A 19,641-nucleotide genomic window follows, 5' to 3' on the forward strand; every position below is an offset into this window, starting at 1 on the left:
CCAAAAATTATGGATTCCACCTTGTATGATTCTGATGAAGGCCTATTTGGCTGAAAGCTCTCTTATGATAATGATGGAAGCTGAACAAATGAATTAAAATTTGTGCCACGGCTGGGACTTGAACCCGGGTCTCCTTGAACTTGGGTCTCTCTGGTGTGCTAGCCATCACCTAACTGCAGCAGTACAGGTAACACAGCTGCACGGACTACTCTAGTCCAATGCCCTCCCCAACATGAACTTCAGTTCCTATCTTCAGCTTATTTTCCCCTTCTTCTATTGCCGAAACTCTCTGGTATTGGAATAGCACCCTAGCTTTGGACATAATAGAGTGTCCTGGCGGTGGCACGAATTTTAATTCATTTCTTCAGCTTTCATCATTATCATGGTTACAGTTGAGACTCATATATGTCAAGGGAAATTTAATTATATCAGATTGATAGAAAGCTTACTTGTTTGACAGGCTTTTGTTTTGTTTATCTGCGACTCAGCATCGCTGCTATATGATAAGTGGTAATCTATCCTTTTCATACTACTCTCATATATATGATATGCAAGCAAGAATATTTAATTGAAGTACTTACTATGTATGTTAGTAGGAATAACGTGTTGTTTAAACTTGAACACTTGTAAGTCTGACAGCTGTCTCTCAATAAAACTATTGATCTTAATGAAATACACTCTCTCTGCAGCACCAATAAAAAGTTGATACTGAGTCTATTGCTTCCTCAGTGTAAAGATTTTATGTAATCTTGATCATCTTGAGCTCCAAACATGAGTCTTGTTAATAGGAAACCACCATAGATGTACTGCTACATATTTATTATATTACGACGAATTCCTAAGTGTGAGCACTACTAGGGGGAAGTGAAGAAACACCAATGACACACAAAAGAAGAAAAATGTGGCAGATAAGGTACACCATGCAAAATCCTGCCTAAGAAAAGCACACAATACTTAAGACACTAGATGAACTCCTGGCCTAGGAACAAGACAAATGTCAAGCAGCAAAGCAAAGACTAAAGGCATCAGAAAAATGTTCTAATGCAGTTAAAATGATACATAAATTAATTTTCATTTATACTTCTGAGTAAGAAATATACATATTTTAACATGATTATTGAAAAGTCCTCGATACAAGATTTTCAAAAAACGATATGAAGAAGATAATTATCCTAATTCAGCTATTAACTATCACTCCATCATGAGAGACCGGTTGGGACATGAAACACAACACCTGTAAGCTGAGTGGAGGGAGACGAAGCGCATATAACTTTCTTCACAATTGTTTGCTTCAAAGAAATTGGTGTGTCCGTGGGATCAATTGGTATGGCCATGGTACTGCAAAATGACAGTTCTACAAACACAACTGGGGGGGGGGGGAGTGGGATGAAAGGAAGGAGGGAGGGGGGAGGGGGAGAGGGGGGAGGGGAGGCAGAGAGACATAGAGGAGGGAGGTGGAGAGAGGGAGAGGGGGTGGGAGAGAGGGAGGGGGGAGAGGGAGGGGTGGGAGAGAGGGAGGGGGGAGAGGGAGGGTGGGAGAGAGGGAGGGGGGAGAGAGGGAGGGGGCAGGAGAGAGGGAGGGGGGCAGGAGAGAGGGAGGGGGGCAGGAGAGAGGGGAGACAGGGAGAGGGGGGAGAGAGGAGGGAGGGGGAGGGAAAGGGGAGAGGAAGAGAGAGAGAGAGAGAGAGAGAGAGAGAGAGAGGCAGTCAAGGTTGTCCTTCCATGTGTATTTTACACAACACATTGCACAAAATTCCACTCACGTCAATACTTTCATCTCCCAGTGCCCAGCGAGGATGCTGTTTTGTGAAAGGTGGCGGTAAGGGAAAATCTGGATCTGAATGTGGTCGCTGGAACATGTAACCGACCATTGCATCATCCTGGGATCTTGCCAACTGTGGTCTACCAGTCTCTGGAGCCTGAAATTTGACAGTAGATAGTCAGTAATGGTTATAAATAAAAGCTATTAACAGTTAAGTGAAATCATTTGCAGGAGTACATATTATTTATAAGCACATAACAATGTTTCCTTTACATATACCTATACTTCGGCCACTGCGGTGAGATAAAAACAATACCAAAATCACGATTCTTTATTCTGATGTTTCCCTCTGGACATTCCAAGGTTTTTTCTTCTCCCACCGTGTCTCTCTTTATGGGAGGGGTAATGGTGTTAAAGACAATGCACAAAGACAATAGTGTTTAATATTCGATTAATGACAAATTCATTATAAATAAGATTCAACACGAGACAGCATACAACACAGCAGCCAACAGCAGTGTAGTTAACCCACTACTCAAATGAAAATAACTGATTCAAAGTCTCCATTCAATAAAAAAATACTCTGACATGCAACACAAGTAGTATTTAACAATCTTCCCCCATAAATGTTATCCAATCGGAAATATTAGCATAAAGAGTATGATTTGCAGTATTTCTTGATTTCCGAAAAGCATTTGACTCAGTACCACACCTACGATTATAGTCAAAATTAGGATCACATGGGATATCAAGTGAAATTTGTATTGAGCATGTTATCTTGGATGTTTGAGTCATTGTCAGATGTACGAGTAACTTCAGGTGTGCTCCAGGAATGTGCGTTCAGATCCTTACTGTTCATGTTGTATATTAATGACCTAGCAGACCATATTAATAGTAAAATCAGGCTTCTTGCAGAAGTATCTATAATGAAGTACTACCTAAAAGAAGCTGCAAAAATATTCAGTCAGATCTTGATAAGATTTCAAAGTGGTACAGAGATTGGCAACTTGCTCTAAATGTTCAGAAATTTAAAATTTTGTTGTTCACAAAGCGAAAGAACATAGTATCCTATGACTATGATATCAGTGAGTCACTGTCGGAATCTGCCAACTCATACAAATATCTGGGTGTGACACTTTGTAGAGATATGAAATGGAATGATTACACATATTCAGTCAGGGGTAAAGCAAGTGGTAGACTTCAGTTTATTGATAGAATACTGGGGATGTGCAATCAGTTTACAAAGGAGATTGCTTACAAATCACTCGTGCAACTGGTTCTAGAATATTCCTCAAGTGTGAGACCTGTACACAATAGGACTAACTGGGGATACTGAATGTAACATGGGAGAGTGTCACAGAGACACTGAAGGAATTGAACTAAAAGACACTTGAAGACAGATGTAAACTATCGCGACAAAGTCCATTAACAAAGTTTCACGAACCAGCTTTAAATGATTACTCTAGAAATATATGCTGAAAAGCCAAAGAAACTGGTACGCCTGACAAATATCGTGTAGGGCCCCGAAAGCACACAGAGGTGCCGCAAAATACGTGGCATGGACTTGGCTAGCGTCTGTAGTAGTACTGGACGGAATTAACACAATGACTCTGTACTAGTACGAGGGGGTGGAGATCTCTTCTGAACAGCATGTTGCGAGGCATCACAGATATGCTCAATAATGTTCATGTCTGGGGAGTTTGGTGGACAGCGGAGGTGTTGAAACTCAGAAGAAATCAAACAATGGAAAATACAGTACTATGAAAAGAAACGTTGCTACTCACCATATAGCGGAGATGCTGAGTCGCAAATAGGCGCAATAAAAAGGACTGTCACACATAAAGCTTGTGGCCAGTATGGCCTTCATCCATCAAAACTAGACAGCGCGCGGGCGCCCACACACACACACACACACACACACACACACACACACACACACACACACAAAATGCAACTCACACACACAACTACAGTCTCGCGCAACTGAAACCACACTGTGAACAGCAGCAGTAGCACCAGTGCATGATGGGAATGGCGACTGGGTGGGGATGAAGAGGAGGCTGGGGTGGGTAGGAGGAGGGGGAGGGATAGTATGGTAGGGGTGGCAGACAGTGAGGTGCTGTAGGTTAGATGGAGAACAAGGGAGAGGTGGAGAGAGGGCGAGAGAAGTAAAAAGACTGGGTGTGGTGGTGAAATGATGGCTGTGTAGTGCTAAAATGGGAACAGGGAAGGGGCTGGATGGGTTAGGACAGTGACTAATGAAGGTTGAAGCCAGGAGTGTTATGAGAACCTAGGATGTATTGTAGGGAAATTTCACACCTGCACAATTCAGAAAAGCTGGTGTTGGTGGGAAGGATCCATATGGCACAGGCTGTGAAGCAGTCATTGAAATAAAGGATGTCGTCGTGTTGGGCAGCGTGTTCAGCAACAGGGTGATCCACTTGTTTCTTGGCCACAGTTTGACAGTGGCCATTCAGGCAGACAGACAGCTTGTTGGTTGTCGTGCCCACATAGACTGCACCACAGTGGTTGCAGCTTAGATTGTAGATCACGACTAGTTTCACAGGCAGCCCTGCCTTTAATGGGATAAGTGATGTTTGTGACGACTGGGGTAGGTGGTGGTGGGAGGATGTGTGGGACAGGTCTGGCATCTAGGTCTATTACAGGGGTACGAGCCACGAGGTAAAGGATTGGGAGCTGGAGTTGTGTAAGGATGGACGAGTATATGGCATAGGTTAAGTGGATGGCAGAATACCACTGTGGAAGGGGTGGGAAGGATAGCAGGCAGGACATTTCTCATTTCAGGGCACGAAGAGAGATAGCCAAATCCTGGCGGAGAATGTAATTCAGCTGCTCCAGTCCTAGGTGGTACTGAGTTACAAGGGGAATACTCTTCTGTGGCCGGATAGTGGGACTTTGGGAGGTGGTGGGAGACTGGAAAGATAAGCCAAGGGAGATTTTTTTTTGTTTTGTTTTAGGGTGCAAAAAACAACTGATGTCATACGCACCCAAGTCAAAACTATAGAACACAAACATAGAGACGAGGTAAATGACGATATGTCAGTCCCAATGGACAGAATAGGAGACAGCGAAACAAGGCACATGGAAAAAGAGCTAAAAAACTCTGTAGAAAAATGGAGATTCAAAACTAAAAATTAAATGGCCTTCGCCATATTGCTTCGATGGATAAAAAGTAAAATGCGGTCGACAGCCCGTGCGTCATTCACTAAACCGGCTGATAAATCAGATGGCAAACCCAAGCTGGAACGTTAATTGGTAAAAAAAAGGGCATCCCAGCAAGTAATGGTGGACAGTTAAAATCTGGACACAATGCGTACAAATTGGTGGGGTAGCGCTGCTGAGCGAATGACGATAGCTAAAAAGGCAGTGCCCAATATGCAGCCGAGTTAAAATAATCTTGGTTAGAGTTGGTTGTCCAAGGCGCCGGAAGAGGCTTAATAAGCCGAAGCTTATTCCCGTGAAGGGAGGACCATTGGCAATGCTAAAGAGACACCACCACCTGACAGATGGCAATGAAGAGATCATTGGAGGGAACAGAGGTACTCATGGGCTGAGGTGAGTGGACTGCAGCCTTGGCAGCAGCCTCGTTTCCTCGCAGACTGACATGACCAGGGACCCACAGAAACATGACATTGGCTCCACCAAGAGTGAGCAAGTGAGAGTTTTCCTGGACCCACTGCACTAAGGGATGAGCAGTGTACAGCGCACAGAGACTTTGGAGGGCGCCGAGTGAGTCTGAGCAGAGGACACAACTGGGAAGGCTGTGTCGCTGGATGTACTCTGTGGCCTGATACAAGGCGAAAAGCTCGGCTGTAAATACTGAGGAGTGTGCCGGAAGCTGATATCGAAACACACAGGTGCCAATGACGAAAGCACACCCGACCCCACGGTAAGTCCAAGAGCCATCAGTTTATACAAAAGTACTAGTGCTAAGTTCCATGCGAAGGTCATGAAACTGAAGGCGATAGACCGAGACTGGAGTAGTATCCTTAGGAAGTGAATGAAGGCCAAGATTAACATGGGCTGCTTCACAGAGCCAAGGTGGTGAAGGGTTCACAACCCACTGGGAAAGTTGCAGGTAGCATGAAGTTAAGCCGCCGTAGCAAGTGGCGAAAGTGGACTCCAGGATGAAACAGAGAAGAGGGACGAGCCCCATGCTGACGATCTAAGGAATCATCAAAGAAGGAGGCATAGGAAGGCTGGCCATGCATGGCAGACAAATGGCATGCATACTTGCTGAAGACAAAGTCATGGTGATAGAACAGTGGTAGTTCAGCAGCTTCAGCATTGTAATGGATCTGGGAGATGTTATTTTCTTTACCGTATTTGTCGATACCGAATTTAAATGTTTTCTTATATTTTTGTCGGGATTTATTATAATTTGTTTTATTATATGTTAATTTACTTCTGTTTTTGAGAGTAAAAGCATATTGATTACTATTAGAAAATGTATCGAAGATTAGCAGAGAGACTGATTACAACTGGAAGATTGTGTGTGGTGTAAAACATCTTTGACGTTGGAGTCATCTTTGACTGTAGTAAGTCGGCAGCTAACTCTTGGTGTGTGTTGACCATGGTGTTGACGGAAGAACAGTTTGAAGTATGTTACTATTATTTTTGTATGAACTAAAAAAAAAAGAAGAAATTACATTTGAAGAAACTGTATTTGAAACACCAAAATGAGAGAAACACGTTGAACCACGTCAATTCTGCAACCAACAAAGATGCATTGTGGTATCATTCTCAGACAACTGAAGCCAAGACTATATCGCCGTATAAACGTTTAATGGAAAAGGTACTGTCACGAAATATGGCAAATTTAAGTAAATAAGAAAAAATAGTGATCATATTTTCAACTTGTGTCTTAGCCGCATTTCAATTGTGGGCGTCAGCCGGGATGTCGTGTTCACGAGATTTTCAACAGTGCTACGAGGAAGAAAATTTTTGTGTGTTAATACCAGTTTCTTCAGAATGTGTGTTACAGTGTTTGTGTTCATCGGGAAGTGAAAGTTTTGATGAAGAAATGTTTCGGCAAAAAATATAATTTTCGACAGAAGAAAATACTTCAAGAATTTTGGTCAACAATCACATGGATGGAAAACGTGGTTTTGCAACAGTAGAAGAGTGTTCCAGATAAGTCACGAAACCATCGTATTTTGTTAAAACAATCTTTTTATCTTGTTCTGTATTGTTGTGTATAAATTTTTGTTCTTCACAATGACTTATGAGATTTTCGAGAGTATTGTGCCTAAAGTAGAAAGTAGTAATTTAATAGACTTCGAACATCAGGACAGGTCAAATGAAAGTGAAAGAACCGATAAGTTTGATTTAAAAAGTTTTCTTGTAAATTTTACGAAAGAAATTAAACAAACACTTGACGACAATAAGACTTACTGGGATGAAAAAATTGATAACATTTTGTTGCAAGTCCAAGCAGTCAATACCCAAGTGGGTGATCTTTCGAACAGAGTTGGCAATGCTGAGGAAAAAATTGAATCTGTGGAAGCAAAAGTAAATGAAATTGATGCTAAATTGAGCGGTGAAATTAATACTGTAAAAAATGAGTTACTGGCAGATAGGGAAATAAATTTAATTGATTTTAATGACATTAAAGGGGAAATTAAAAATTTGGATGAGAATACAAAAGTTTTAGTAAAAAATGTAGAACAAAAAACTGACAATCGTTTGGTTACTCTAGAAGAAAAAGTAGAATGCAATGATTTAGAAAACAAAAAATCTGTCAAAGAACTTAGCGAAAAAATTAACATTGAATTTCAAAGCAAAAATTACAATGTCAACACATGTAATCTTGTATCTAATATTCCAGTGAAGCACTTTTCGGTAGATGGACCCTTACATCCCATTGATTTTATGCAGTATTGTAAGGATTGCTTTTTACCTCACTCACCAGATGAAATAAAAATTAAATTTGTGAAAAAATTCTTGGAAGGGGAAGCTTTGACTTGGGCAAACCAGATTGTAACTATGGGGATGACATTTTCAGAATTTGAACCAAAATTTCTGGAAAATTTTTGGGATGATCTTAAACAAACTAGAATCAAAAGTGAATTTTTGAATGGGCGAAACTATAGAGAATCAGATGGGAGCATGAAACAATTTTGCAAAAGTGAACTTCAAAAACTTATTCATTTAACAAAACCTTTGGATGACTTGATCAAAATTGATACCTTAAAGAGAAGATTGCCATCAGCAATGCAGTTGAGTTTAGTTCATTGTCCTGATAGTAATGTAGAGCAGTTTCTCAATTATATTGAAAAGTTGGATAGGGTAACAACAACACACAGTGGGTTTACTCAGAAAGGTAACGGTCAAAATTGGGGAAATGATAACTTTCAAAAAAGGGAACAAAACAATTATCATGGTGTTAGTCAAAATTCAGGGGGATATAACAATTTTCAGAAGAAGGACCATAATTTTTATCCAAAACAAGAACATGATTTTCGCGGTAATAATCAACAAAGTAGAGAACACTTTAGGGATCAAAATCACAGAAATTTTGATAGAGGTCAATACGATAGAAACTATCGACAATCAGGTAATGTTTGGCAAAGGAATGGGAACAGAAATGTGGATCAGAGGCATTGGCAGAACCACAATCAGCAGTTCAAACAGGAACAAGTTGTAATTCAGGAAACAAAAAACGAGTAGACGCCCCCTTGAAGGTCCGCAAGGTTGAGGCAGAAGGTGAGCATGATGAAAGGACCAATGGATGTGACTATCATAAACCCAAACATGACAGTTCCAAACCTAAGCTATCACATGAGGTTATTAGTTGTTACTTATTGAAAAAATTTCAAGAGGAAAATAATATTGATAAAAATAAAATTTTCAGTACACAAGAACATACAGTAGATAAAAGTAATTGTGATCCATTTAATTTAACAGAATTTTACACTTGGGCAGAAAAGAACAGCATTTTGTCAGATGATGTAATTTGTAGTAGTTCAGAGATGTGTGTGAATGAAAGAGAGAATGCATGCTCTGAGAATGAAAATATTGGTGAAAGGGATCTGGTAACTTTAGAAAGGGGTAATAATATTTTGGGGGATAATTTGAATGTGTATGACTTGAATATGTATAATGATAATGATGTTGTTGATAAAGTTGATAATGATGGTAATGGTATTGATGATGATGTTGAGGAAAGGTATTTCATTAGTTTAAATAGGGAGTTGGGTATACACATGGTTGAAAATGGATTAAATAGTGAGAATATTATAGAAATTCCCAGGGATGTTACCAGGATGAATAAAGCTCACAAGATGGATGTATGTGAAAGTGTGAATTTTGATGTTGTTGGTAAAGAATCTGACTACACAAATAACGGTGCCACATGTATAACTTGTAGCCTAAGTGAAACTTTTACAGATACTAATGACACACATTTCTTATGAATATATGGCTGAACAGTGAAACTATTTCTTTTGACAATAACTTTAGAAAGATGCTTATTAATGTATGTGAAACTGTATGTCCTGAGTGGTGGAAAAAGATGAGATATTTTATTTTTGAAAAGCTGAAGGATAAGTACTTCAATAGTATACAATGTGATTTGGATGAAAATTCTTGGCTATTTGAGATAATAGAGAGTACTAATGATAATTTTGTGTCTTGTGCAAATTTTATAACTGTGACAAATAATACATGTAATGATATACCATATGATTCTGATAAGTATAGGTTTGGGGAAATTGAAAGTGATTTATTACATGAGGATACAGGTTCTGAGAAAAGTGATCAATTTTGCAGTCCTTATATAAAAGTTCAAATTGGGTCATGGATTGGTAAATGTTTAATTGATACAGGAAGTGAGATCTCGGGAATATCTGAAAGGTTAAGCAAGAAATTGAAGGTGGGGAAAGATTTTGTTGAAATGCCAGTTGTTGGGGTAAAGATAAAAGGTGCTACTGGGAAGAGCAGTAAATTGGTAAAAAGCCAGGCTTTAGTGATATTTTTAATTGAAGGCAAGTTGTTCACACATGGATGTTTTGTAATTCAGGAATTTAATGAGGATTTTCTTTTGGGTATGAATTGGATAGTAAAAGTAAATACAGCATTTGATTGGGTTGGAAGAAAACTTTTGATAGAAACTAGTGAAAGGGAATACATTCAGACAAATTTTGTGAACACACTTGGTGATCAGAGTAATGGAAATTTTGACAGTATCAATTTACTAAAAGAAAATAGATTGGAGAATATTGAAACTCATAGATTTGATACTGATGAAGTTGAATTTGGGAATTTAGTAAATTTGAAAATTTCAGAAACACAAAATTTATCTGGGGAGCAAAAACAACAGTTAGAAAATCTGCTGTGGGAATACAGTGATGTTTTCAGTGACATACCTGGTAGGGTAAAGGGTTATCAGTGTGAGCTTCAGGTAAAATCTCATGAACCATTTTTCAGAAAACCATACAGTATTGCAATATCAAAAAGACCTGCTGTTGAGAAAGAGCTGTAAAAGATGGAAGGATGTAATATAATAGAAAGGATTATCAGGGCATATCCTATAGTAGTGGTTTCAAAAAAAAAAAAAAATAAAAAAAAAAAATAAATATTGAAATAGCCTATTATCATCTAAAACAAAAGTCCTCCACTGGAATACGCTTGTTAGAACAAAACTGCCTGTACTACCAAGTATGTATATTTGCATGTATAAAGTAATAATTTGAAGTCACATGTTAATTGAAACTGATGAAAAAACACTGTTGTAACAAAAAAAAAATGAGATAGAGATTTATTTTTACTTTTTTACAAAAAAAAAGTCTCCATAGTGAGCATTTCTGAATTTTTCTAATTTTTGGAAGCCAAGTCTTCCCTGTGGGTGAAGGCATGCATGTGAGGACATGCATGCAAAGGTATAAGTTTCAAAACCAATTTTAGATAAAGCCTCATGATATATGAGCAGTTTATTGTTGTTTATACTGATGTTGTGGGGAGCAAAAGTACTCTTCACAAGAATGTGATTTGTAGTAATATTGTAGTAGAGAGGCAAGTGTACATAAATGATTGCAAAAAAGAAATTAGATAGTACTGATGTATCTTTAGCTGTACTAAAAGAAGAAAATCATATAAAAAAAAATACAAAATAAAAAAAAACATGAGTAAAAAAAATTAAAAAGAAAATCATAAGCAAAAGAAAAATATACAAAAAACAAAAAAAAACATGACTAATAAAAAAAATATAAAAAATAAAAAAATCAGAAGTTAAAAAAAATATATATATAAAAGGCAAATATAGAGAAAAACACATTACACTATATATGTCCAGTATCATTTTTACTGTACAATATGTAAGAATAATGAAACTAACATTAATATTTATAAAAAAAAAATTTAAATCTTAATGTAGGAAATGAGTTTTGCCTTTCTATTATTTTCAGTCTGTATGCTGTATGTTAGAATATTTCTCATGTATGTTTTATACCATGTATATTTGTCATGTCAAATAATTTCTTTACTTGAATTTTTGTGTATGAGATTGATGGGGAAGTATCATTGCAACAACAGCCAGTAACAAGTCCACAGATTCAAAGAGTCCAAATTTGGAAGAGGTTATCAGACTGCATCATTAATGTACTAATTGTGTAATACAGATCCATTACTGAGTGTGGTCGGGATTTTGTTGTATATGTCCATAACAACAAAAGCCCTGGGGAGCAGTTGTAATGGATCTGGGAGATGTTATTTTCTTTACCGTATTTGTCGATACCGAATTTAAATGTTTTCTTATATTTTTGTCGGGATTTATTATAATTTGTCTTATTATATGTTAATTTACTTCTGTTTTTGAGAGTAAAAGCATATTGATTACTATTAGAAAATGTATCGAAGATTACCAGAGAGACTGATTACAACTGGAAGATTGTGTGTGGTGTAAAACATCTTTGACGTTGGAGTCATCTTTGACTGTAGTAAGTCGGCAGCTAACTCTTGGTGTGTGTTGACCATGGTGTTGACGGAAGAACAATTTGAAGTATGTTACTATTATTTTTGTATGAACTAAAAAAAAAAAGAAGAAATTACATTTGAAGAAACTGTATTTGAAACACCAAAATGAGAGAAACACGTTGAACCACGTCAATTCTGCAACCAACAAAGATGCATTGTGGTATCATTCTCAGACAACTGAAGCCAAGACTATATCGCCGTATAAACGTTTAATGGAAAAGGTACTGTCACGAAATATGGCAAATTTAAGTAAATAAGAAAAAATAGTGATCATATTTTCAACTTGTGTCTTAGCCGTATTTCAGCATGCAGACTCGCAACCGGGCTGGTGTAAAAGGCGTCCATTGTCAAATGGATGCCATGATGATGGATAGTGTTGAGATGGCATAAAAGAGATGGGCCTGCAAATGCATAAAAAAAAAGCACCCATAGTCGATTTCTGAATGGACAAGGGATCTTTACAAACGGAAGGGAGTGGTTCGATCAGCACTCCATGAAGTACCATTGAGGAACTGAGGACATGTAGGACATTGAGGGACTGCGTACAGTGGGCTGCCAAGTAAGAGACATGGGAGGACCAAGACAGTTTCCTATCGAGCATGAGCCCCAGGAATTTCGTAGTGTCAACAAATGGAAGGGCAACAGGTCCAAGATGTAAAGATGGTGGGAGAAACCATTTGTGCCACCAGAAATTCATACAAATGGTTTTGTCAGTGGGAAAGCAAAAGCCATTGGCGATGCTCCAGGAGTGAAGACAATACAGACAGCGCTGAAGACGCCGCTCAGTGAGTCAGGTCTGTGGGAACTGCAATAGATGGCAAAATCATCGACAAAATGGGAGCCGGAGACACCTGCCGGGAGACAGGCCATTATAGGGTTAATGGTGATAGGAAAGAGGATGATGCTCAGGATGGAACCCTGAGGCATAACATTTTTATGAATAAAGGTGTTTGACAGGGCAGAATCCACACGTGCACGCGCACGCGCGCACACACACACACACACACACACACACACACACACACACACACACACCCCTTGAAAACTCAGTCTTGTAAAAATGCCCGAAAAAAACAGGGCAGGTGCCCATGGAAACCCGCATTTAAAGAGTATGGAGCATACCAGTTCTCCAGCAGGTGTCGTAGGCATTCTCCAAATTGAAAAACACGGTCACAGTCTGGGATTTCCGCAGAAAACCATTCATGACATGGTTGGACAAAGTAACGAGATGGTCAACTGCAGAACTCCGAGCTCAAAATCCACACTGTGCATTCATGAGTAAATGGCGAGACTTAAGCCATCACACCAGCTGGGCATGAATCATACATTCCATCACCTTGCAAATGCAGCTGGTAAGACAGATGGGGCAGTAGGTAGAAGGAAGGTTTTTGTACTTGCTGGGCTTACGTATGGGTATGACAGTGGCTTCATGCCAGCATCCAGAAAATGTGCCCTCAGCCCAGACGTGGTTGTATGTGTTAAGCATAAAGTGCTTGCCCGCAAGAGAGAGGTGCTGCAACATCTTAATGTGGATAGCGTCTGGCCCTGGGGCAGAGGAACGGGATGAACTGAGAGCACTTATCTACATCTACATGGATACTCTGCAAATCACATTTAAGTGCCTGGCAGAAGGTTCATCAAACCATCTTCACAATTCTCTATTATTTCGGCTGAGCTTATTTCCGGATTTAGCCAGCTTTCAGTGTGTACAACAATTTGATTATCAGTGCTTTCTACTAGTGCTTGGAGCTCTGGTACTTTCTCAACACAGCTACAACAATTTACAACAGTTATACCAATGGTTCCTGTATCTACGTTCTTCCTGTGTTCAACCTGCACCCTTTGTGAGTGTGGCCCTTCTTGTGTTTTCCCGAGACCCTCTAACCTAAAAAACTGCCCAGTCCACGATACACAGCCCCTGCTACCCATGCAGCTGCCTCCTGTGTACGGTGGACACCTGACCTATTCAGCAGAACCCGAAACCCAACCACCCTTTGGCGCAAGTCGAGGAATCTGCAGCCTACATGGTCGCAGAACCATCTGAGCCTGATTCAGACCTTCCACTCGGCTCTGTACCAGTGGTCCACAATCGGTCCTGTCGGCTAAGCTGCAAATGTCAGCTCTGCTTTCATCTTGCAAGCAAGACTGGCAGCCTTTACCACTTCTGTTAGCCGCTTGAAACAAGAGAGAATCTCTTCTGATCCAAAGTGACACACATCATTGGTACTGACATGAGCAACCACCTGCAGTTGGCTGCACCCTGTGTTCTTCATGGCATCAGGGAGGACCCTTTCCACATCTGGAATGACTCCACCTGGTATGCACATTGGTTTTCTTACCCTCCTTGTCAGCCAAATCCCTAAGGGGCCCCATAACGCGCCTAACATTGGAGCTCACAACTACCAATAATCCCACCCTCTGCGATTGCCCAGATCTTGCAGGCTGAGTGGTTTCCTCTGAAACAGGACAGGCGACAGCATCCGGCTCAGTGACATTGTCAGCCACAGACAGCACCTGGAACCTGTCTGTCATACAGAATGGGGAGGCCTTAGGTGCGGCCGCCTGGGAAGTCTTTCTCCGCCTGCTTCGCCCAGGGGCGACCTCCCACACAAACACAGGTGAGGGGTCGGCCTCAGTGCGAGCAGTAACTGGGTTTGCCACCAGCGAGGACCGATCAGAGGACTCTGACATGCTGGACATCTGTTGGATCCCCACGGCCAGCCCACAACAGTGGCGCCCATCCACTGCAGCCTCAAGCTGCATAACCGAAGCCATCACAGCCTGAAGCTGAGAGCGAAGTGTCACCAACTCGGCTCACATCCGCACACAACAATCGCAGTCCCTGTCCATACTAAAAACCGTGGAAAACTAAACTATTCAGATAAACGGACTATCAGCACGTGCTGTGCAACTCTACTGAAGACCCTGACTGTGTTCAGTAATACGCAGATATTCAAAAACCTAACTACCGAAACACTCAGGTGAAACCAAATAATTTGCCCCTGATTTGGAACTTTTAATATGTCACAAAATCGGTTTACTTTCTGATGCAAACGAGAACTGTGGCTATTAGATGTTAAATTTACATGCAGAAACTCGAGAAACTACACTATTAAAGCACACAGATGATACAATAAAATTTGCTCCAGGTTAGGAAGTCATAAATGTCACAAACGCAGTTTACTTATCTGTTGCTGCATCTATCTTGGTCGGCTACTGCTACCTGACTGATCTAGCTCCCTCATAGTGAAGGTGGCACTGTAGCACTCACGATTTGGAGAAGAGAAGGATATCGCCTGAGCCTCCTCAACTCGTTTCTGATGGATGAAGGCAGAGTGATACTGGGAAGAGCTCGAAAGTTCCGCAAAATGACAGCCCAAGGAGTTGGAGAGAACAACAGGACATCAGCACCTACTGTCAGGCCAGAAATGGGGGAATTGATATTGGTTCCAGAGAGCCATTGGAGGTTGGCCCACATGACAGAGGAAGGTGTGGAACTGTTAAAAGAACTAGTGAATGAAATCCAGCTAGCTATTTTGCTATCCCAAAGAACTTTATGACACTTTCGACGCAGCTGTTTATAATGAATGCAGTTTTCCAGTGTAGGGTGGCTGTTAAAAACGCACAGAGCACGTCTCCGTGCGCAAATTGCGTCGCGGCATGCTTCTGTCGACCAAGGGACTGGGACACGATGTGGTAAAGAAGAAGTGCGAGGAATGGAACATTCTGCAGCAGTAAGGACAATGTTGGTGAGATAGTCCACCTGGTCATCACAACTGAGGAAATCTTGTTCTGCGAAGGTCGCCAGGGAGGAGTAAAGCTGCCAGTCAGCCTTAGTAAGCTGCTATTTGAGCATGCATGTGGATGGGGTAGGAGTCAACAGATGGAGAGCACACGGGAAATGGTCACTCGAGTAGGTGTCAGAAAAAACAGACTCTTCAAGACGATGGGCAAGTTGGGCAGCGCAAAAGGATAGGTCCAAATGGGTATAGGTGTGCAAGGTGTCAGAAAGGAAAGTGGGTGCTCCAGTGTTAAGGCAGAAGAGGTCGAGTTGGTTGAGAATGTCAGCCAAGAGGGCACCTCTCTGGCAATTCCTGGGAGTACCCCGAAGGGGATGATGAGCATTAAAGTTACCGAGTAGCAAAAGCGGTGGAGGTAGCTGCCCAATAAGCTGAAGGAAGGCTACCCTGGTTACATCGAAGGACGGAGGTACAAAAGTGGTACAAAGGGAGAAAGTCAGGTGGGGAAGGAAAAGGGGAACAGCAAAATCCTGAAGATGGGTAGTCAGGGAAATGGGTTGACTATTAAGGTCATCCCATATAAGCAGCACGATACCCCCATGAGATGGGATGCCGACCTCAGGGGGAAGGTCAAAACGAATCAGTAAGTAATGTGGAAGCTCAAAGTGGTCTTGAGGGCACAATTTCATTTCCGGAACACAGAGTACAAAGGGATGCTGCAGTGCTAGAAGCAGCTGTAAATCCTCTTTGTGGGACCGAAGGCTGCGAACATTCCCTTGGAGGACAGTCATGAGGAGGAAGAGATGTCAGGGAGTCAACTCAGTAGCCACAAATGGACAGCAGGTGGAGAGTCACTACTACAGAGCACAGAAGCAGGAGGAGCCTACTCCGTGGGGTCCACAAAAGCATCCGCGTGCTTGTGCAGTTGGTCTCTGGAGTCAAATGCAGAAAAATGGTTGGTGGTGCACACAGGCGAGACAGAGGCCGGCCGGACTAAGTGGCAACATGGCGACACCGTCGAGCACGATCTTCGAGTTGGGAAACGAGAAGACCGTTTGTCTTTAGCGGACTTCTTTGAGCTCTTCTGGTTAGAGGAAGACTTGAGTATTGTTTGGCTGGATGGACAGAGGAGGTCTTCTCAGGAGTACTCCTTCTGTCCTTTCCTGCCTGCCAGTTGTGTAATGGGTAGCTTCGCTCCTTTAGGCGAGAGTTTGAAAGTTCGTTGCACAGCGGAAAGGGGAGGGGGGGGGGGGGAGGGGGGAGAGACAGCGATGCTACCTTGACACTGGGCGGTTTCACAACCCCACAGCCAAATTTGAGGTCGCATGTCTGTGTGACCATGTCCTTCATGGAGCAAGGGGTAACAAGAACTGTAAGTGCCAGGTGGGAGAACACAGGGTTTGCGACTAGCCAGTAACTTGCAAGCTACTGGGTAAGGACCTTTTTCCTTTACCCGAATCTCTCGAACAGCCAGCTCATCTAGATACATGGGACAATCCCGGGAGGAGGCGGCATGGCCACCATTGCTGTTGATACAGCGGGAGAAGGAGGTGGACATTCGCCCTTGTGTGCATCCTTACCACAGGTTACACATTAGGGTGGGTGTCAACAAGATGTTCTAGTGTGATTGAACTGATGACACTGGTAGCAGCACATCGGATTCAGAATGTACGGCCAGATTGTGATGATTTCGTAGCCTGCTTTAATCTTGGACGGCAGCAACACTCTATGAAAGGTGGGGCACCAAAGAGGAATCGACCTTTTTCATTACATGATGGACGGCGATGACACTCTCACCAGAGAGGTAACATTGTATTTCAGCCTCAGTAAGACTGTCAAGCATCCTGGTGTAAATTACACCACGGGAAGAATTCAAAGTTCTGTAGGCCTCGACACAAACAGGGTGGCTGTGGAGAAGCGAGGGAGCAGGTAGTAGTTGTGCTTGAGAATCGGAAGCCATCTCCAAAAAGCAAAGTGCCATTCCATAAACGAGAGCAGGATTTCACAGGGCCAGCAATAGCATCAACACATTTCTGAATAATAAATGGATTGACCGTGGCGAACGACTGACTGTCTTCAGTACGTGATACCACAAGGAACTGCGGTGCAGCAGGTAGGGTCTTCAAATCAGTAGCCTCACTACGTATACGTTTTGTCGACATCGATGGAGAGGACAATTGACTCATCGCGAGGAAATCCCCCATGATTGCCAGTGTCTCCGATGGCATGCTCCTTCCAACTGGAGCCCCCCTTCACAAGGGGGCGCACCTGCCTTAGGTGATTGTTCACACCTCAGGTCACACCTCCCGAGACGGAGGGACCAATGGGCAATTTGGAAAGGTTACAGCTCAGGCATCATCCCTCCCTGGGCCTGGCTTGTACCAGGGGGTACATGCGAACCCTACCTGTCGATCCGGGGCTAGGAATTACGCATTACCCAGTCACCTTTTACAAGTCAGACACGTAAGTTGGCCTTCATGAGCACACAAGGAGGACGAAGGAAAAACAAGGATCCTCAAACGCCAAAGTGGAGGAATGAGAAGCAAAACAAAGAAAGGAAATGGAAGCAAAAAAAAGTTAAGACTGTTCGCAAGTCAGCAACAGAATGCAGAACATTCCCAATAATACCCCAGACATGTTCCCCAAGGAAAGGGAAAAAGAATAGCAAGAGGATAGACATACAGCACGGAAGGGAAAAAGTGCTGCAAAGGCTGGGGCCCCGTGGTAGCCCAGCATGAACCCACCAAAGACTGGCAAGCCCCCTGAGGGGCGGGGGCAAGGGAGATTTGTTTTTGTACAAGGTTGGGAGGATAATTATGGCCTGTGAAGGCTTCAGTGAGACCCTCAGAATATTTTGAGGGGGACCACTCATCACTGCAGACCATGGGTGGCTAGGCTGTAGGGAAGGGACTTCTTCGTATGGAACGGGTGGCAGCTAAGTGGAGGTATTGCTGGTGGTTAGTAGGTTTGATATGGATGGAGGTACTGATGTTGCCATCTTTGAGGTTTGACCTCCACCAGGGCTACCTGTGAAACCAGTCATATGATCTACAAGCTAAGCTGCAACCACTGTACTGCATTCTATGTGAGCATGACAACCAACAAGCTGTCTATCTGCACGAATGGCCACTGATAAATTGTGGCCAAGAAACAAGTGGACCACCCTGTTGCTGAACACGCTGCCAAACACAACATCCTTCATTTCAATGACTGCTTCACTGCCCACCAACACCAGTTTTTCTGAATTGTGCAGGTGGGAACTTTCCCTGCAATACATACTATGTTCCTGTAACCCTCCTGGCCTCGACCCATCCAGCCCCTGTTCCCATTTCAGCACTACACATCCATCATTCCACCATGCACAATGGACACGAATGGATGCAAGTGATCAGACAGGATGCTTTGTGTCAAGCAGTCATCAACGGTACATGAGAGGGCTTTCAGCTCTGAAAGCCAATATCGATAATGTTTCATTGACTGGTTCGCACGCTGATGGCCCAGCATTGAAATCTGCAGCAATTTGAGGAAGTGTTGCACTTTTGTCACGTTGAACTACTCTCTTCAGTCATCATTGGTCCCATTCTTGTTAGTTCTTTTTCTGGCCACAGCAATGTTGGAGATTTGATATTTTACTGGATTCCTGATATTCACAGTAAACTCATGAAATTGTTGTGCGAGAAAAGACTCACTTCATCACTACCTTGGACATGCTGTGACCCATCACTCGTGCACTGACTATAACACTATATACAAACTCACTTAAATCTTGATAACCTGTCATTGTAGCAGCAGTAACTGATCTAAAAACTGCACCAGACATTTGTTGTCTTATATAGGCATTGCCGACAGCAGTGTCATATTCTGCCTGTTTACATATCTCTGTATTTGAATACACATGCTTATACTAGTTTCTTTGGCACTTCCGTGTATTACAATCCCCTGCATATCACTCACATAGCAATCATGAGGATAAGATTAGAATAATTACTGCACGCACACAGACATTCAAACAATCATGCCTCCCACGCTCCATACATGAATGGAACAGGAAGATACCCTAATAATTGGTACAACGTGAGGTACCCTATGCCATGCATCTCATGATGGCTTGCAGAGTGTAGATGTAGAGGTAGGAAAGAAAGGCAA

The 19,641-nt window shown here is 42.1% G+C and overlaps 1 protein-coding gene across 5 annotated transcripts in view; it reads right to left on the bottom strand.

Moving 5' to 3' along the window:
- The window catches only part of LOC126162871 (pumilio homolog 2), a 593,093-nt gene that overhangs the window by 553,482 nt on the left and 19,970 nt on the right, over positions 1-19,641 (bottom strand). For all 5 annotated transcript variants that reach the window (XM_049919652.1, XM_049919655.1, XM_049919653.1 and 2 more), the window contains exon 3: positions 1,764-1,919. In XM_049919652.1, the coding sequence (XP_049775609.1) occupies positions 1,764-1,919 (156 nt within the window). The remainder of the gene's footprint in view (positions 1-1,763; positions 1,920-19,641) is intronic.

The sequence above is a fragment of the Schistocerca cancellata genome, chromosome 2 (assembly GCF_023864275.1).
Source record: "Schistocerca cancellata isolate TAMUIC-IGC-003103 chromosome 2, iqSchCanc2.1, whole genome shotgun sequence".
Classification (NCBI taxonomy): domain Eukaryota; kingdom Metazoa; phylum Arthropoda; class Insecta; order Orthoptera; family Acrididae; genus Schistocerca; species Schistocerca cancellata.